Genomic DNA, 18,347 nt, shown 5'->3' with positions numbered 1-18,347 from the left:
ACCAAACAAAACAAAAAAAAAACCCAAAAAACAAAAAAACCCAAAACCACACCAACCAATTCACCCAGCTCCCCTTAACTCTGAAATTTGAGCTGTTAAAACTACAAAAGTCATTAACTTGACATTGTCACAAGGTAAGGGCAATACTTGCCTAAGTAGACCAAAAAACCCCCACCCAATCAGTGACTCAAGCTGTGTTAGCAAAAAAGGGAATCTCTTTGCAAAATGGAAGTTCAGACAGGGCAGAAAGTCAAAACCCAATCACCTAAATAAAGTAACACTGAGATTAAACAGTACCTTTTGTCTGTTGAGTCTTGTTGAATTTCTTATTATTCAGTGCGAATAACAACAACAATCAAAAAGAAAGACTGAACTTGGTCAGCAGAAGATTGGATAAAGGATCAATGAGCTACACTTCAGCCCTTCCCATTTCCCCCCTCCCGCAAAATACAGGGTTTGGAAAAATAAGCAGTGTTTATTTACTAACAATGACATAAAATACATCTTAATATATTTTTATTTCTTTACAAATTAAAAGATGCATTGGAAAAACAAGTGAAGAAAATGAAAGGTTCATTCATGATTTCATTTCCATCCCCACACCCCCCTATATTAATACTAGAAATTAGTATTTGTGGAAGTCTGTGGTTGCTGCGCATTATATTCTTGGGAAGTTCTTTTTTTCCCCTCTGATTAAAAATCCTTTAGATTTTTTTGGTTGGAGGCAGTATGTGGAGTAAAAAGTCAGCCACATTCATACAAAAATGCTGAAAATTCTGTCAACTACACCTTGAAAGAGTTTCTCCATTACAATTTTCATATTCCCCTTTCTGTGTAGTGATGGGAGGGAAGACAAACTAGCAGCATTAGAAGAAAAATGGATTTATATACATGCTACAGGATATGGAACTAAAACCACAGCCAGATATTTTTCTGATCTTAACATGGACTTTCCTATGAAATATCAAGCCCAGATAACATGTTCTCTAATCCATCCACATTCTTTCTTTCACTTTTAGTGCTATTGGTAGCTTAACTCCTGGGTATTGAAAGAACACCTGTTAAGTGTTCAAGCTAAAATATACAAGCCCCCTTTCAAAAGTGAATAAACGAAGCCCTTAGAATTCTGAATTTGATTACACTAGCTCCCTCTTCACAGGAGTCTTCTCATCCACCCTTGCAAAATGGAGCAGCAGAGCAGTCAAAGTGGATGGATTAATCTGTCTGAGGTATTTTAGTTTAACAAACAGGCTTATAAAAGATCTTGTGCAAGCTGATCAGTAGATACAATGGGGAGGGTATAAACATCCAGTAATGAAACTCTTTGCTATGGCCCAGGTGCTTTCAGGAACCGAAATCAGGTACTGGCAATACCTACTACAGAACAGTCTAAATGTTAAGGTTTTGTATCCCCTTCCTTGAATTACAGGGTACAAAGCAATCTCAAATTCATGTCAGTATAAATCAAATTCCTGCTTGTTTGCTATGATTCACAAAAATATGGTTAAAAATGGCCACTTCCTTATCATCCAGTTCCTACACAGCCCCCCATCACCTTGTTCAAAAGTATTTTCTCTTTAAGGTTAAGAAGCTGTTGTTCCCACCACCATCTGACAGACAGGTAAGCTCTGCAAGAGAGGTCATGGAACATGGATTGAGAGTAGGACAATACAGCGCTGTGCAATGAGAAGGAAAGGAGTCACCACACATGTCAACAGGAAGTACCATCTCTACCCCTACACTGTTCAGAAGCTGTTGATTTTTGCCTACTTAAATATTGATTACTCCATTAGTTCTGCACAGCAACTTATAGTACAGGGAAGATTGTGGAAAGAAATTTGCCCTGCTGCCTCCTGGCTTACCATTCATTTCATTTTTCATGGCTTTCTGTTTCAGATAGCCACATGATACATCTGTGCTCTGACACATCATGTTTCCCTCTTTAGAGGAGTTACAAAATGTTTGGCTGCTCCAGCTCCCATCACCTGACCTGCCTCTTGTCCTCCTCACCTGTGCATCCTCTTCACACTTGGAGCATGCACACGCACCCACACAAATGCACAGCAGCTACCAGAAGTTTTGAAGAGTTATCACTTTTTCACCCGATGTTGAATCATGTACAGTGAACTGAAAAAAACCCTACATTCATTACAACAGGATTAGCGAGCATGGGGTGGGGTGGGGGGTGAACTCCTGCCAAGCACAGGAAACAATTTAGATGCAAATAAAAGACCTGGTATCAAAGGCCTTTTTTTTTTAGCCCTCACCAGGAAAATATTTCATCTTTCATACGGGATTGGGAAAGGTTGAAAGGATTTCTGCTTATGCAATGTGTATTAAAAATTATGGAATTGTACAGATTTCTATGTTGTCCTTTTTGAGGGCGCTGGGCCTTTTGATCAGGTCATTAGTGGAGACTGAAATGTCACTGCTGAGTTCTAGCACCACTCACTCCTCTAGCTCAGTAGCTGCCGAATCTCCTTGTGCATGTGACACAGGAAGTCCACATATGAAGCCCCGCCACTCAGGCTCTTGTCCTCCACTAGAAAATGTTTGAACAGCATTTCCAGCTTATCTTCTTGCTTCACAATTATCAACTACAAAAAAATCAAACAAAACAAGAACAAAACCAACAGTGAGTGGCTATTAGAATTATTCTTCAAGGGGAAAATAGAGCAAAAAGCTAAATGGCTCAAAATCCCAAAGAAAACCAGAATCACAGCATATATGGCTTATGTGCTTTGACTCCTGTAACCGAGCTGCATTAAGTCTCAATCCTTTCTAAACAGAAGCAAAATACCATATATGTGGTTCATACAGTAGTATATTGCAATAGGTCTGAAAAAAATAGTTTCAGAACTATGGTAAGCACAAAACTCCAAAAGTAGTGAAATTTTATTTTCAGATTCTTGAAAACTTTGAATCACATTTATGAGATTGGGAAGAAGTTCAGCACTGCAGCATTACCAGGCATGACCTGACTCTGCTAAGAGTGAAGGGGATTTAGAGCTGTAAATGGGGGATATTTTTACCTTCATGTAGCGGGATCTCTGCCCTTGAAGCATATCAACAATAGATCGTACTTTCTTTGAAAAGGGATTTTCCAAGACTGGCAGGGTACTCTGGAATGAAAGATATCCAATCCCCATTAGTCTTGTGAAGTAGAGCAATGTTAAACAAAAGTCAGCAGTTTTGTCATATTATATAAGGACAGAGAAACATCTACCTCCATTAGCATACATTCTCTTTGACTTCAACTACTTAAAAGAGAATATAACATGATATCAGAATTGAAGGTCAATTATTATTCCATTTAGATATCAACTGTTCTCTTCACTGTTAATGATGTGACTTGTCAAATAAACCTAAGCAAAAACATGCCTGACATGCCCAAAGTATCAACATTTTTGCTAGTTTCACACATCTGTGCTTCTCTCATTCCTATTATGAAAAATGAATCACTGTTTTCTCTATGGGCCTTCTCTTTGTTTTAAGTTTTGAGTGACTATCACAGACTCTAGCTCCCATACTACTGTCCAGCTCACCAAGGCATTGCTAATTTGACTGAAGGATGACACTCCAAAGAGGTTCTGGATCAGGCTTTGCTGCACGCTGACTCCCACCCACACAAAGATGTTCAGCCCATTCTCCAGCAGGTAGATGTCACCCTTGGAAAGACGCTCCTCTGAGTTCCGAATGGCTGCTGGCAAGGAATCGCTGTCAACATCTGCTTTGGTCTGTTTTAAAGGGAAATAAAAATCAAAGTAAAATAAAGGTTATAAAACAAGAACATCTTACGAAGACCTGAAAATTTCTGCTATGGAAACGCCTATGATTTTCTCATTTCTAGGCCTCATAAGAATGCAATAGTTGTGACTGAAGTAGCATCTTCCTTAGTTTTCTTACTCAAAGTGATGCAGAAGCAGATCAGAGACTCTTGGACAGCAAAAGAGAACATAAGACTACTGTGAAAAGACTCTGAAATTCAAATATAACCTCCTGAAATAGGAACATAGTTTTTAGTATTATTCCAGCCACTATGGTAATGAAAAGTCAGAACTGTACATAGAGTTACCTTGCAATGTTGAAAATTACTACAAAAAGTTGTAAGCTTTAGGGCTTTTAAAAAAGACTATGAAAGGGTCAAAGGTGTCTTTGCCACTAATCATATGCTTACAGCTCAGGAAAAAAGTATCCCCCAAGAAATTCACAAGATGCAGTAATGTGTCTATCACTGAGTAAAATTAAGTGAAATATCCCAACAAATGGCAGATCCCAAATACTTCTCAAATCACTTTCCCTTGCTAAAATTTAAATGCCAGTCCTTAAGATGAGTCAATGAGACAACAGCAAGTCCCAAGTGCTAAGAATATATTGAATTACTCACCAGGGGCAAAAGCCTGGGATAAAAGAAAACATTTGTTTCAGCCACATCCATGGATGTCACTAACTGACGGATGTAGGCACGGTCATCCGTTGTGACCTCTGGGCCAGGCTGAAGTACATCACTCTTCAACACACAGTTCAAGTACACAGGAAGCAGCTTCATGCATTCGGGAAGGATGAGCTAAAAGTCACAAGCAGACAGAAGTTGGTCAGCTGCCTTGCTGAATAAGCTTATGTTCAACAAAATGAGGCTTGCATGAACCAACAAAGTGTGGTACAGCTGTGAGGAGTGAAAGGTGATAGTCTGCTTATATCATTGATTGCAAAAGAAACATAAAACCTATCCCTGAAGCAGGCAGTGCTCCCTGGGCTCCAGAGAAATGTACAAGAAGCCATTCTCAACTATAGTTTTACTTGTAATAGTGTCTCTACTTTCCTGAGTCTTCTATTTGCAAATTTCTGCGGAGCAAACAAATTGGCTTTTTTGAGCAGGCTAAGTAGGAAGAAGCTGTCATCAGTTTCTAATTCCCAAGCCTGGGATTTGAGTGAAAGCATCAGAGTTTACCTGGCCAGCAGAAGAGGGACTAGCACAGTTCTTTCGATAGCAGGCTAGGATCTGGGCACACTGGTTGATCAGTGAATCTCGTACAGTCTTGACTGGACTGCTCAGGACTCCACGATATGCTGTACGGAGAGTAAAGAGATAGCCTGCTGTCAAGTGATTGCTCACAAACAACAAAACCCCAACAATTACTTCCACCAAGGAAATCTAAACAACTATTCTTTATGGAAGTCTTTATTCTTCCTGCTTCAAATTTGTAGGAAAGCAATGACATATTTCTCTTGAAAACTTGAGTAAGCTCATTCACTCCATTTTATTACATAATATTGAACTCTCTATCTCCCATGTACTTACAATATACTTAGCATTATTGAAAGCATCAGGTTCTGTAAAAACCTGCTTTTATAGACTGGCCATCTTTCATTAATGGTCTGAAAATGAACCTTTTCTTTCATTTTAATGGCATTAAACATACACAACTCTAAATCTCTGTTGGATTTCTAGGCTTTTACTGCAAACTAGAAAGTGTAAATAGGGTACAGTGCATAAGAGTATAATATTTAACCCATATCTATGGACAAGTGCCACCATTTCCTATTGCCAGAATAACATTCTGCAATAGTTAAGGAATGCACTGAAACAGCCCAAAAATAAATACAAGGATGAATTCAGACAGCTGGCAATACAAGATGTTATTAAAAAACATTTAGAAAAGAATTTGTATGAAGAATAAGCCTACGCCCTCCATCTGTACCTCTTGTCCTAAGTAGCAATACTATCATCACAGCTTTATGCTCTTTCCCATAACTGACTGAAGTATCAGAATTGCCACCTGACATTTGAAGCAAGAAGAACAAACAGGTGTCATTGGGTGACAAAACAGGCATTTCAGCATCAGTTAAAAGCTGCAATACTTGTTTCCATATTTACCCTTACCATACTTAGCCAAGTAGTTGATGAGGGTGTCTGTCTCACAGTTCCGATAGAGGTCAGCAAGCTGTGTGCAGCAGTTTAAGGAGAGGTTGTGAATGCGGAGTCGTCGCTGTCCTGCACAACTTGTATACAACAGAGCACACTGCAGGAGATAAAAATGCCGGGAGACAGAGAAATGAGGTCCTGCTACAATAAGAAGGGCAGGATTAGAATATACCTCATTAAAAGCTCAGACTCAGATGCATACGCAAATAAGGTAACTATGTAAAAGACTTGGAAAATAAGCTAAAAGCATATGCTAAATATCAGGGTCAATGAAAGATAAAAAGCAGCAATTCCAGCAGTTGTATTAAGGGATCTGGTCTTAGAAAATAGGACTGTAGTTTGAAGCAGTCTAGATCACCCTCAGAAAAAGTATGCTGAAAGGTCAAGGGTATGGTAAGGTGCAGAAAGAAAGAACAAACAATTCCTTGAAGAAGTGTCTAATAATTCAGTTCAATTGTCAACTCACTTCTTCTACAACGCCTCCCCCCTCACCTGAAGGAGTGCTCCACTGTCTTCACTCAATTTATCATCATGTTTGAATTCCACGGTGATTGTTTTATCACAGTCCAAACCTGCCATCTCTACATCAGTTGTGTTGCTCATATAGAAAGCTCCAAAAAAGTCAGTTGCCCTAATACCTAAAAGAGGAACAAAACAACATGAATCATGATTTTCAACAGAAGAACAAGACAGCCAGCCTTTGGACCCTGACACCAAGTTATCCTGACAGATTTCAGCAGAGACTTTGTACAGTCTCAAAAAAAGACTTAGAATTCCAAAGCTTTAGCAGAGCTTTTGGGACAGCCTGGTCAACATGTGTTTTAAATTACAAAAAAATCTCTTAGTTCCCATGAGACATGCTTGAAGCGGTCAATTTATTAAGATTCATCCATGCTAACACCCACCTGTGCTTGTGCGCACTCTCATTACAGCATCAAATCCCACTTCTTTCTGGACATCTCTTCTCAAGTCATTCAGGAATCTGTACTGGTCTGTCTCCAACTAGAAGGCAAACAGTAATTGAAGTTTCACACTTCTATAAATCAGATCTGCTTCATAAACCATAATAATTTAAAACCAGATACTATGTCCTGTAGTCTACTTTAAAAGTCAGTCATGATACTGGGCTCAGTGCCTTGCTAATAAAATATTGTGCTAAAAGGTAACGGTCTAGCTCTTCCTGTTGTGGGTTTTGTCATTAACAGAGATGTTTGTATGAAGACACAAAGCCACCAAATCATTTTGCTGACTATCTTGAAATTTAAGTAGCCATTTACTTCCAAAGAAGTACTTCTTCATTATGGTTCACACTATGAAAAAAAGAACTCTTAGCTAAACAGTAATTCTTACTTGGATCAAATACCAGTCCAAGTCAACGTCACTCCTACCTGGAAATATGCATATTTATAAATGGAGCCTCCTGTCTGGTAAGGTACCACACCCAGTGTTGCCACATCCAAATACTGGTTTGGAAACAGGAACAGATCCACACAGCAGCCCTGGGCCACACAGTCCTTGGCCAAGTTGTTGTAAAAGCTTGTCTGTGGTTGAAACAAAGTCTAAGAAGGGAAATCAGAGATGAGATCAGAAGTTTGAGGTAGGAAAAGGAAAGCGAAATCCAGTTTATAATCCCAGTCAACACACTTTTATACTTTAAGTTTTTCTTCAGGGAAATTAAAATCATCTAAATTCTTCTGACTCTGCCTTTGAAGAATTGTTAATCGTTGTGAAAATTACTACATATTTGGCTTTAATTGTAATTTCGGCACATTTACTTTAACCCAGATTTGGTATTTTACCCTGTATAATAATCTAGAGCTAACTCTTCTTGCTCTCAGCCTAGAGCTTTCCTTATGATGTCAGGTCTCCATAACCCTGCTTAGGAACAGAAGATAAGAGTGGAATGTTAAAAGATATTAGCTGCGACAGTTAATTACCTGCTATCCTTGCAATTTTTTAAATGCGGTTTCTGTTATTTTATTCTGTACAAAGCATAATATACATCTTAAGTAAGGATCACACAAATCATTATTACCTTCTCCTTATCTGTGTTGATCAGTTTCCTGTCATCCCTGTTCTTTAATTTCCCTGGGGCCTCTGCGATGGGCAGGGAGGTGTGGAAAATGAAGAGCTTGCCAGCACACTCAGCTGCCTGCATGAAAGTGAGTGCAAAAACAGGGGTCAGAAACATTTACAAAAATTTTAAGGGAAACTGTGATTCAAAAACAAACATTGAAGCAATCTCATCACTCTTTTTATATCAGGGTGGCTCCACCAGACACACAGGCTCACTGTCACTCGGTTACTTGACTGGTATCTAATGGAGAGAGCACAAATTACTGGTCAGTTACAGAAGAGCAAGTTTCAGTTCTACTGGATCTGTGCTAGCTCCACAGCAGGGAGAACAGGACTTTCTCCACGGAGACAGAACAGTAAGTAGGACTGAGATACAAAAGGTTTTGTGCAAATGTGTTGCACTTCCTTCTTCCCTGATTTGCAGCTACTGAGTTTGTGGGAAAAAGTCACAGAAATGGCAAAGAATTTTGTAATCTGAGCTTCAACATATCATAAATTTTAAATCAACACCATGCCAACACCTGCCAATGTTTAGTAGGCTATTTTCTCTGACACACACAGTATGTAAAAAATTAATTAGCGATTTTTATTACTTCTTGATTGAACAATTGTAACAAAACCTTAGTTTAAGAGAGACTAAAGGATCATTTTCCTATACTCAGCACTGGTGAGGCTGCACCTTGACATTTTGGGCCCTTCACTACAAGGACGTTGAGATGCCGTAGCATGTTCAGAGAAGGGCTGTGGAGCTGATGGAAGGTCTGGAGCAAAGCCTTGTTGAGGAGCAGCTGAGGGAACTTGGGTTGTTCAGCCTCGAGAAAAGGGAGGCTCAGGGGAGACCTTCTTGCTCTCAACAACTGCCTGAAAGGAGGTTGTGGCCAGGTGGGGGTCAGTCTCTTCTCCCATGCAATATGAGACAGGACAAGAGGAAATGGCTTCAAGTTACACCAGAGGACTTTTAGATTAGATACTGGGAAAAAGGTTTTCATGGAAAGGGCTATCAAGCGCTGGAACAGGCTGCCCAGGGGAGTGGTGGAGTCACCATGCCAGGAGGCATTTAAAAGATCTACATGTGGCATTTAGGAACGTGGTTTAGTGGAGGACTTGGCAGTGCTGGTTAAAGGCTGGGCTTATCGTAAAGGTCTTTTCTAACTAAAATGATTCTCTGACTGACATGACAGACAAATAAAGCTGTATCAACAGTTTGGGGTGAAGTCACACAGGCAAATCAATTCCATTAGGAGATAAAAGTCAGAGTTAAACCATGCGTTTTTTTATTGTAATTTATTTTTAGTGTAATTATGTCTGGATGAAGTACTAGAATGGAAGAACTTTAGGAAAGGTTTACCTGGTTAGCACATTGTTGCAGGCAACTTCAACAGATGGCATTCTCCCCTTTTATTTAAGATTCTACCAGAGTACAGGATTAAAAAGACATCAAACTACAGAACACCTCCATGGCACTTAACAGACTTTAGCACTTGTTTTTTTAATGCTGGAGGGTCATTTTTTTTCTGTAGGTTCTGTAAACCATTTAAAGCAAAACTCAGATAGATTTCTGAGAGTAAGCCATGTTCTTGTACTTTGAACAAAATTATTTCAAAAATAATTGGGTAGAGAACATATAGATAGGTGCATAAAACAGAAGGTACATGCAATTCAAGAACGAGCCAAGTACTCCCTACATGTAGTCCATCTACCATAAGGAGCTTACAAAATCTTTAGAATTGTCTTATTAGTGTGTGTTAATAGAATATGAATTTCTGAGTACTTGGCTGAAAACAGTTTGCCATAACAATGCATTTACTAACCTTCAGTGCCTCCAGCCCTGCTTGAATCACAGGTGCAAAAACAGTTTCTGTTTCTCTTGTATCTGCAAACATTTCTGGAATCTGATCCAGCAAACTAGCAAAGAACAAGAAAAAAAAAAGAGAAATTCAAGATCCCATTTAATAGAAAAAGCCACACAGCTGCAGTTGATGATGTGCAAGAGTGAGGAGGTTTAAAGAGAAGTCCCTAACATGTCTGTAAATTTGCATAACGTTTACAGTATCTGGCATCTCATCTGTGAAAGAAATGCTGTATTGTTTTTCATTGGCTTCTCTCATCCATATCCTCAGCGCATGCTGTATGGCCTCAACTGATGCCTATTCCACAGCTCTTCTGTAATTCTTCTCTTTTAATATATTCCAATATACATAAGTAAGTAAATTCTTAGGGAATACTAGTGACACTGGACCTCTGTTTGCCAAGCATCTTGTGTACTATTCAAAGATCAACAGGTTTAACCCACATTTTTGTATTTAGGCTTGTTTGATGCGTTACAAAACAGGCTAGATATTTTCTCTAAAAACATGCAATTCCAGGTCTAGTTCCCAAAAGGTTGTTAGCTACACACCATAGATTAATTACAGTTCAATACCATGTTAAATAGTTTGCCAAAACTTTGCTCATCTCTTCATTTCCTTTCAGATTTCATCTTCTCTATCCCACACATTCTATTTTCTCTATGGAACCAAAATTGGACACCCCTGCTCTCTCAGTCTGCAGTTATTTAAGCAGTTGCCTTAAAGACAGTGATCCAGTATTCTTACAACTTTCACTCTGCATCATCCTAGTTGTGCTTTGTTGAGGTTTTACTTTGGGTGGGGTGTTTCTTTGGCTTGGTTTGTGTTTGTTTTTCTTTTTTTCTCCCCAGAAATGCCCTTCTGCACTAAATCCCCTTATATACACTGTTAAGGTGGATTATGAGTCAAATACACCTTTAGTTCTTGAATTTCCCCATCCTACTTTGCCAGCGCAATCTCAAAGAGTATAGTAAGTTAAAACACATGGAGTGACTTAACATGACGTGAATAAAATGACAATTAAGCACACAACATTTGAATTGTCCCAACAAATATATTACTACACACATTGTAAATAAATTTATATTACCTGGCAATAACTGTCCTGGACTCATTCACATTCACCAGAAAACCATCAAGGAGTGGCACAAACATATCTGCCACATCTGAGACCACCATCATTTGTGGCTGTGCCAGTGAGCTCTTCACGTTATAGAAGTGTAACACTTTGTTGTAGGTGACAAAGCCTACTCGAATGGCTGATTCTTCCATGTTGCCTTCCCTGTAAGAGACATACTTGCCTTCACATCCAAGAAGATATGGAAAACATTACACGTAACCCAACACAATAAGGGATAAATTAAGGAAGTAAAATTTATTTTCACCTAGAAGGGTATCAAGAAAGATGTTCTGCTTGGCCTTTTTCTGAAGAAAAGCTTGACAGGATTACCAAATAATTTTTTAATTTCTAGCATTTTTAAAGAGAAAAAGTAACAGCATCCCCCATTTTCATTGACTACAGTACTTCACAATATACCTACCTGGGCAGGTAATCTAGGAGTGATTTTAATTCTTCACATATCAGCCTCACTAAGCCACTCTTCACAGCATTGTAAGACACATCAATCATAAAAATGAAAGCAGGTGGACTAGGAAACTTGTTATTCTGTGGAAGAGAGGGAAGAAATCACACTATTGCCATGTAAAGCAGCTCAGATAACAGCTCCCTAACACAGAGAAAGCAATGCTGGTCAAAACTTAGTTGCTTTCATGCTCCCACATAAGCATGAGCAAAAGTTATTTCTTCAGCTCATTCTCCTATCCTTTTCCAACTAACAGACATGTAATCATACTATGTTTGAAAAGGACTCGTATTAAATGCCCAAGACAGACTTTACCATTGATCAGAGAAGAAAGTTACAACTAAATAATCCATTTACTTGACTAGATTAGACAGGAAAAGTGGACAGGGGAGATTTCTGCTGGTTCTCAAGACCTTGGAACCTGACCAGACTTGTCACAGGTGATTTCACCAATACAAAGAAGAAGATTTTCCTCTCCAAGAATGACAACCTTCTCCTTCTTAAAAATCTGGCTTTCTTTGGGAATGATAAACTTGTTTCAGTCAATAGTTTTCTGAGGTCTATAGGTCATACTAGAACAAGCACACAGAACAGAAGCAAAACAGAAGAACTTTCAAAAAAGCTGGAAAGATGTCATCTCATTTGAATTAAAATTCTTCTTATGCTGCTAGAAAATAATTGGACTTTTTCTTTTAACTCAAAGTAAAGCAGAGGCATTAGGAGGCAACCAGTATAACTCACAACATTTAGACATTTATTTTCTCAGCATAATATTTCAGCAGAGATATGAGTTGCTTTGATAAATACCTTGCACATATTTTCCCGAGTCCTTAGAAGTTAATTATTATTTAAATCTTTCATTTAAAAAGCAAACCAGCTTTGACAACATACATTTCCACAGTATTCTTGTGCTTTTAACCACTATGGCTGTATTTGAAATTGAAGTTCAATAGGTAAGGTCTGCCTTAGGCAACAGGTGGCACATTACATAGTTACTGTTGTACTTGCCATGAAACTCTCCTACAATCCCTTTTTATCTCAAGGACTACTGCACAAGAGTCCCTTCTGCAGAATTCCTAAGGTAAGCACAGCTACAGCTGCTTATACAGCTCCAGAAAAAAAATTACAGAGACAGCTATTAAATTATAGTATGTCATGTATGGTCAGGACTTCCTCTAGTTTTGGAAGTAAGCAGACAAACCTGTTATTTTATACCATAAAGGGGGTTGGATTAATGGTGCTGTTTATCTCTGCCACCTAGAAATCAGCCCCAGACAATTCATGTCTTTTTTACTTTAAAGAAAATAGTCTTATTTAGCAAAATAAACTTAAAAGCAAAATAAATACAGCAATAAACATGTACATCTGTACCTTGCAATAGTCAACTGTTGCTAGAAACTCGTACGACCCCAGTGACAACTCAGGTCGGTCATAGAAGTCTACTCGCTTTCCAGTATGATCCAAATGTTGGAAGTAGTGAGGTGGCACTGATGAAGGAAAAATCATTAATGCTCAGTGGTATGCCCATGATAAACACTGTGACTAGAGTGCCAACATGACACAGCTGTTTCAAACAAAACTCCAGGAAAGTGAACTAGCACTCTGGGCTAGCACACAAGTACTAAAATTATTAATGCAATTTAAGAATATCATTAAAGCAAAAATATACAAACTTATTCCAGTCTGTCTCACGCACCAGACAGCACATGGTATAGTTACTGTTGTACACATCTTGAACCTCCTTTCCATTCTCATTTTACATTTCATATCAGAAATATCACTACAATACACTTCTAGGATTATTCTGAAGGATCTAGTCCAAAGGAAAAATATAACCATCTCATGTAAGTAGTAACAAATGAGTTAAAACAGAGTCTGATGCAAACTACAGGCTACAATATTACCAACTCAAATAAGGCTTACTAAAATACAGAGCTCCTTATTTTGCTATATGAGTGTGTTTCTCCTTCCCTTCCCAAGCTGCACAAGAGCAAAGCTTCCAGGCACTCTCACATGCAGAGACTCCCATAATCTTTTTATCAGAATACACAGGGTACTTCTTGGATTAAGAAGGAGAAACAGAAGTATAACCACATGCCCAGCACCTAGTACTTTTGTGCTGGTATGAGGCACTAGAAAATAAAATGGGAGTTAAGCCACTTTTTTGCCTACAAAACTCAGCTGTGGAAACAACATGTTTCCCTCATGCCCCAAGAACTACCATGACAGACAGTCCCTCCTGAAGAACTGCTTGGGTGACAAAATGTATTCCACCTATAGCTGTCTATATAGCTCTATATAGCTGTCTATATATCATCAGAAGAGAATAAAATGAGATTACCTGGAATTACAGTATTCACCACATTTAAACTATTCTAAACATTCAAAGCTTCAAAAGTTCAAAAGACAATAAGTGGTATCATTAAGACTATATATAAGCATCTATCACTCTTGTCTCCAAGTACACATCCCATAAAAGCTAATTGCCTGATGGTTTTTGCAGAGAAAACAAAAATTGTTCTCAAGCTTTAGGTACAACTACATTGCGTTTTCACAGTATTGCTTTCATCAGCAGTCTCTCAGCATACCTCCCTTTTCTGCCTTTGCTCAGTTGTTACAGGTACAGCCATTCATATAGCTGCTGAGTGAGCAGGGACAGGGAACATATGCAGGCAGAAAATCACCAGACAAAATTGTTTTTTAAAGTTGGTCATTTCTAATTCCCATTTTGATTAGTACTAACAGTTGTACAGCATAACTGAGGTGGTCAAAACAGTCCATTAAAAGCCATCAGTGCTACCAAGCGGAACACTGAAAACATCCTCATAAGGTTTGTTGTACCTTATGTTCTACTGGGCCTTCAAAACAAATCTACAGATGTCATGCTACAAGCAGCCCATTGTGACTTCTGCTTCAAAGGAAGCATGTTTTGTATTAATTTAGGAGAGGAACTAGTATTAACTGGCCTGTACTGAACACTCTTATTCAGCTGCAGCAGATTTAATTGCAATCTCACGTGTTTGAGGAGTGTTTGTGAGACAAAAAAAGGCTTTGTGAGAAAAAAAAATCCTAACTATGCTACTGACTAGATCCACATCTCAGTCTGTTAAAAAAAGTGTACTTTTGAAATACCCTAAGAAAATACAATAAATAGTCTTTCAAACCAACCAGGCATTATGCTACAAATATAAATATCAAAAATTTGGTACAGTACTGCAATGCAGTACTATTTGAACACAATTTCAGAACTGAACTCTGAACACGCTTTACAATAATTTTTTACAAGACCAGACACCTATTACATCACAGTATTCATTGTAAATGATCATAACATTATAAAGATTTATTTGCCTGCATCTTGTTCAAAGACCTTTCCAGCAGAGCCCAGAGAGTGATTTCCAGAAGAACCCTTACCCTCAGTGACACAGCTGCAGAAACAACACTGGAACCTCCTTCCACCTTCAATGAATTGCATAAAAGGGCACATGTAAGCTTTGCACCTATTACATCGGACAGGACCGGATTCTCCATGGTCTACCAAATAAGGAAGGGTCTGTGGAAGCAGGAGAAAAAAACATTAAAAGAAAGGTCACATGATGATGAGAAAGTTTTAAGCTCTGTATTGTATGGCCACTTCTACCTCCCTGTACATTGCATAGGATTTAGCATTTGGCAGCTGTGGGACAGAGTGCAGGGGATGTGGGAAGCCTGAGCAAGTATTCCACAAGTGCTTTTCAATTCAAGCTTTAGAACAGCAGTACTTTGTGGGCTAGAGTCATTAATGGGCTATTCCACCTAGCCAGTAGCTTGCTTGAAGAACATGACCACACTGTGCTGCCAGATGTCTCCCAAGTAAACATAAAAGACTGAACGAAAGTGACTCTTCACCTCTTATCTCTTCCCCTTGTAAAGAGCAAATTTTTTGGCAAAAGTGAAGACAGTCATTGCATTCCATATATTCAAGAATACAGAGCATCCACCTTAAAAAATTTCATCCAATAAGACTTATTTTTGAACTCCATCATGAAATACATTACAACCACAAGCTCTTACTGTCTTAACCCCACTGTACAGCAAGTTCTCAAAACTGTTATATAGTGACACCATTTTTGAACTATTACTTATAATATGTGCTTTTTGCACCCAAACCAGAGTAAGATGCTTGGCAACTTCTACAGCTTCTCAATATCCAAACAAGCAGGAAGCACTTTGAAATGGCTGAGATGGAACTCATGCAAATTACAAGCTGCATTCATAGTTCAAAGCGCCTTTTGTAACTAACAATTTAGCTCAAAAATTTAATTGCTTATTTTTAAATTTTCTGCCAGTAAAGGTGTCTGGTCTTAATTCTCTCAGTTACCTTAAATCTATGATCATGTTTAAGAGACAACATATTCACTGAGCAGAAGATGAGCAAATGCTCCAGTCACTTTCCTCTACATGCCACAGGTGTGCTATGTCTTTCATTCAACCCCACTAATCATTTAATGACAGTTCAATGGTTTTGCAGTCAGCATTTCCCATTTCTTATACCCCAGGCTGACATCTTCAAAGGAAACAAATTTTCAAGTTTTCTGACTGGCAGGCAATCTTGGTATTGTACTTCAACACAATATTTTTTTTCCTCAGCCTCTCCCTCTGTAACATGCAAATAAAGTACAAGGGTGCTGGAAACAGGCAGAACTATACATAACTTGTCATTAACCACTTACTCCCAGAAGACAGAGATAACTTCTTTCCAAAGCTCCAAACTTGGTTTCCTGAACAGTGCATAACACAGGGCAAAGGTCCTGGATTTGGCAACCAGGTGCTGAATTTTTATATGTCCTAAATTTAACTGAATGCTATAGTTTCATAAGATAATATTTTCATGAAACATTTATCCTCTCATTACTTGCATGTACAGCTTTAGCTCTATTTATAGTCTTATTGCCCTGAACAGCTGAGTTGTCATCTGTTGGAAGGGCCCCTGCACAGTTGAGTCTGCCCTTGCCATAAAGAACTTCCAAATACTAGAAGCTGACTGGTCTCCAGAGCAATTTTCCAATCCTGGCCATTTTTTTTTCCTGGACACCACAAGTGCTTGTTCAAAGCATAAACACACCAGAAGACCAAACAACTATTATTTGTAAAGCTTCTCTAAAAATGTGTAACTCCACATGCTTCAAAGTTTCTCAAGTAAGACCACATTATCCTATTGTGTTCCTCTTAAACTTCAGCCACAGCTCAGTTTTATCATAAACCAGTTTTGAAAATTCAAACCATAGTTTAGGAACGCTAATGAAATGCAACAGAAAAAACCCCACCCTTCAAAGACCAGAGGAAATTGCTTTCCTCAGCAGATGCTACACTTATGTTTAACAGGGCACAGAATAGTGCAGATGTATACACTCAGATTTAACAAGCCTGTTTGCCTTTATGTCACTGCTCCAAGCAGGCTAACAATACACAGCAGCCAGAGTACTTACATTGCTTAAAAAAATGCCCAACTCCGTAAAAGTCTCTGAGCTTTCATGTTTGCAACAACCAGATACAAGAAAGTAAAAGGCTAAACAGCCACACATAACACCTAGAGGGAAAGGGCAGCAATACAAGTGCAGCTCAGCAGTGCCCAGTACTCAGTGTTGTGCTGTCATCCCACACAATGCTGGGCATGTACATGCATATTAGACAGCTTAACTGGTGCTATTTCATACATTCTCATCCAATTTCACAACTTGGCGTTCTAGAATAGGCTTAACACCTGTGACTAGCAACTATGTAAATATTTTAGACTAAGAAAGAAACTGAGATCAGCTGGAAGTGTATGCCTTTGGGGCCATTCTAGTACTTCGGTCATTTAGTCACAGTGCTTGACAGCTACTGCAAAAAAGCTGAAATTAGCATGATGATCAAAATATTAAATGTTTTGAACACAATATTCTTCTGCTTTACAGATGTCTCTTGCATACCTGTTGAAGAATCAATGTTTACATAGTCTTCATTACCTAAATATGCCTTCTAAACCTATCTGTTAAATGTTGCCACCTAAGAGCATTCTCCTGCCAAGTGCTGAGAGCACGCATGGCACACGTGGCTCGATGAATGGTTCTCACCTCCTCTGGCGGCAGACTAGCCAGCGGCTTTATGACAGCAGCCAGGGGAACTTGGGATTGTTTGGCCATGTCAGAGGTGCAGGGAATATTGTAAGATGTGCATCTTATGTAGCGGGGGCTTGCATTACCTGGGGAACAAATGAAAAAGCCTCATAAATTTCAGTACAAGTTAACATTATATTCAAGAACAGAAACAAAGATACCTTAAGTTGTGTTGTTAAGCCACAGACACTATGAGGTTATCTAAACATTCAATCTATAGAAAACCTGAATTCCAAATAAAATAACTTTTCATGATTAACTAAATATAATAAAAGATCTTAAAACAAATGAACTTGACTCCCTGTCAACCTAAACCTACAAAACTGCATTTCTGTTTCACTGTATTTGCAGCCTAAAACAATGCAGACAGAAAACACTACTCAAAACATTCCTACTGTTTCATTTTGTAATTTTGGCTGAAGAGTAAAACACTTGATTGTAGAATCAGATTCTGAAACTTTTTCTGGAACTTTAAAACTCAAAAAAAGTGTGGGAGACTAAAGGGTGAAATATCTTTTCTCTGTGGAGCCCTCAGTCCAATTTACATCCCTCCTAATTTTAAAAAATACAGTTAGTCCCCAGTCCAATTCTAGTGATGTTACTAGTAGATTTCAGTTCTTAAGTTCTTAAGAGCTTTTTATATAGCTCTGCAGAAGAGGCTTCATCTGCTGTTTTCTGGTATCTCTGCAAATGCTGGTCTGAGGTATCTGCCTTGGAGAACATTTTTTACCTGCAAATTGGTTACTAGCTACCAAACAATCAGGAGAATCTAAACTGC

The 18,347-nt window shown here is 38.6% G+C and overlaps 1 protein-coding gene across 5 annotated transcripts in view; it reads right to left on the bottom strand.

The window, feature by feature from the left end:
• Positions 1-455: 455 nt before the first annotated feature.
• Positions 456-18,347, bottom strand: part of SEC24C (SEC24 homolog C, COPII component) — a 38,703-nt gene continuing 20,811 nt past the window's right edge. For all 5 annotated transcript variants that reach the window (XM_085065533.1, XM_085065535.1, XM_085065537.1 and 2 more), the window contains 16 exons: positions 17,528-17,655; positions 14,847-14,985; positions 12,804-12,919; positions 11,391-11,515; positions 10,940-11,131; positions 9,814-9,907; positions 7,962-8,078; positions 7,315-7,485; positions 6,832-6,928; positions 6,419-6,564; positions 5,885-6,023; positions 4,952-5,070; positions 4,388-4,567; positions 3,546-3,737; positions 3,033-3,122; positions 456-2,597 (listed from right to left, as the gene is read on the bottom strand). In XM_085065533.1, the coding sequence (XP_084921659.1) occupies positions 2,457-2,597; positions 3,033-3,122; positions 3,546-3,737; positions 4,388-4,567; positions 4,952-5,070; positions 5,885-6,023; positions 6,419-6,564; positions 6,832-6,928; positions 7,315-7,485; positions 7,962-8,078; positions 9,814-9,907; positions 10,940-11,131; positions 11,391-11,515; positions 12,804-12,919; positions 14,847-14,985; positions 17,528-17,655 (2,186 nt within the window). In that variant the 3' untranslated portion in view covers positions 456-2,456. The remainder of the gene's footprint in view (positions 2,598-3,032; positions 3,123-3,545; positions 3,738-4,387; positions 4,568-4,951; positions 5,071-5,884; positions 6,024-6,418; positions 6,565-6,831; positions 6,929-7,314; positions 7,486-7,961; positions 8,079-9,813; positions 9,908-10,939; positions 11,132-11,390; positions 11,516-12,803; positions 12,920-14,846; positions 14,986-17,527; positions 17,656-18,347) is intronic.

This window comes from Lichenostomus cassidix, chromosome 6 (genome assembly GCF_008360975.1).
Source record: "Lichenostomus cassidix isolate B80296 chromosome 6, HeHo_3.0, whole genome shotgun sequence".
In the NCBI taxonomy this organism is placed as follows: domain Eukaryota; kingdom Metazoa; phylum Chordata; class Aves; order Passeriformes; family Meliphagidae; genus Lichenostomus; species Lichenostomus cassidix.
The sequence above is the reverse complement of the archived record's forward strand: the minus strand, read 5'-3'. Positions and strand labels throughout refer to the sequence as shown.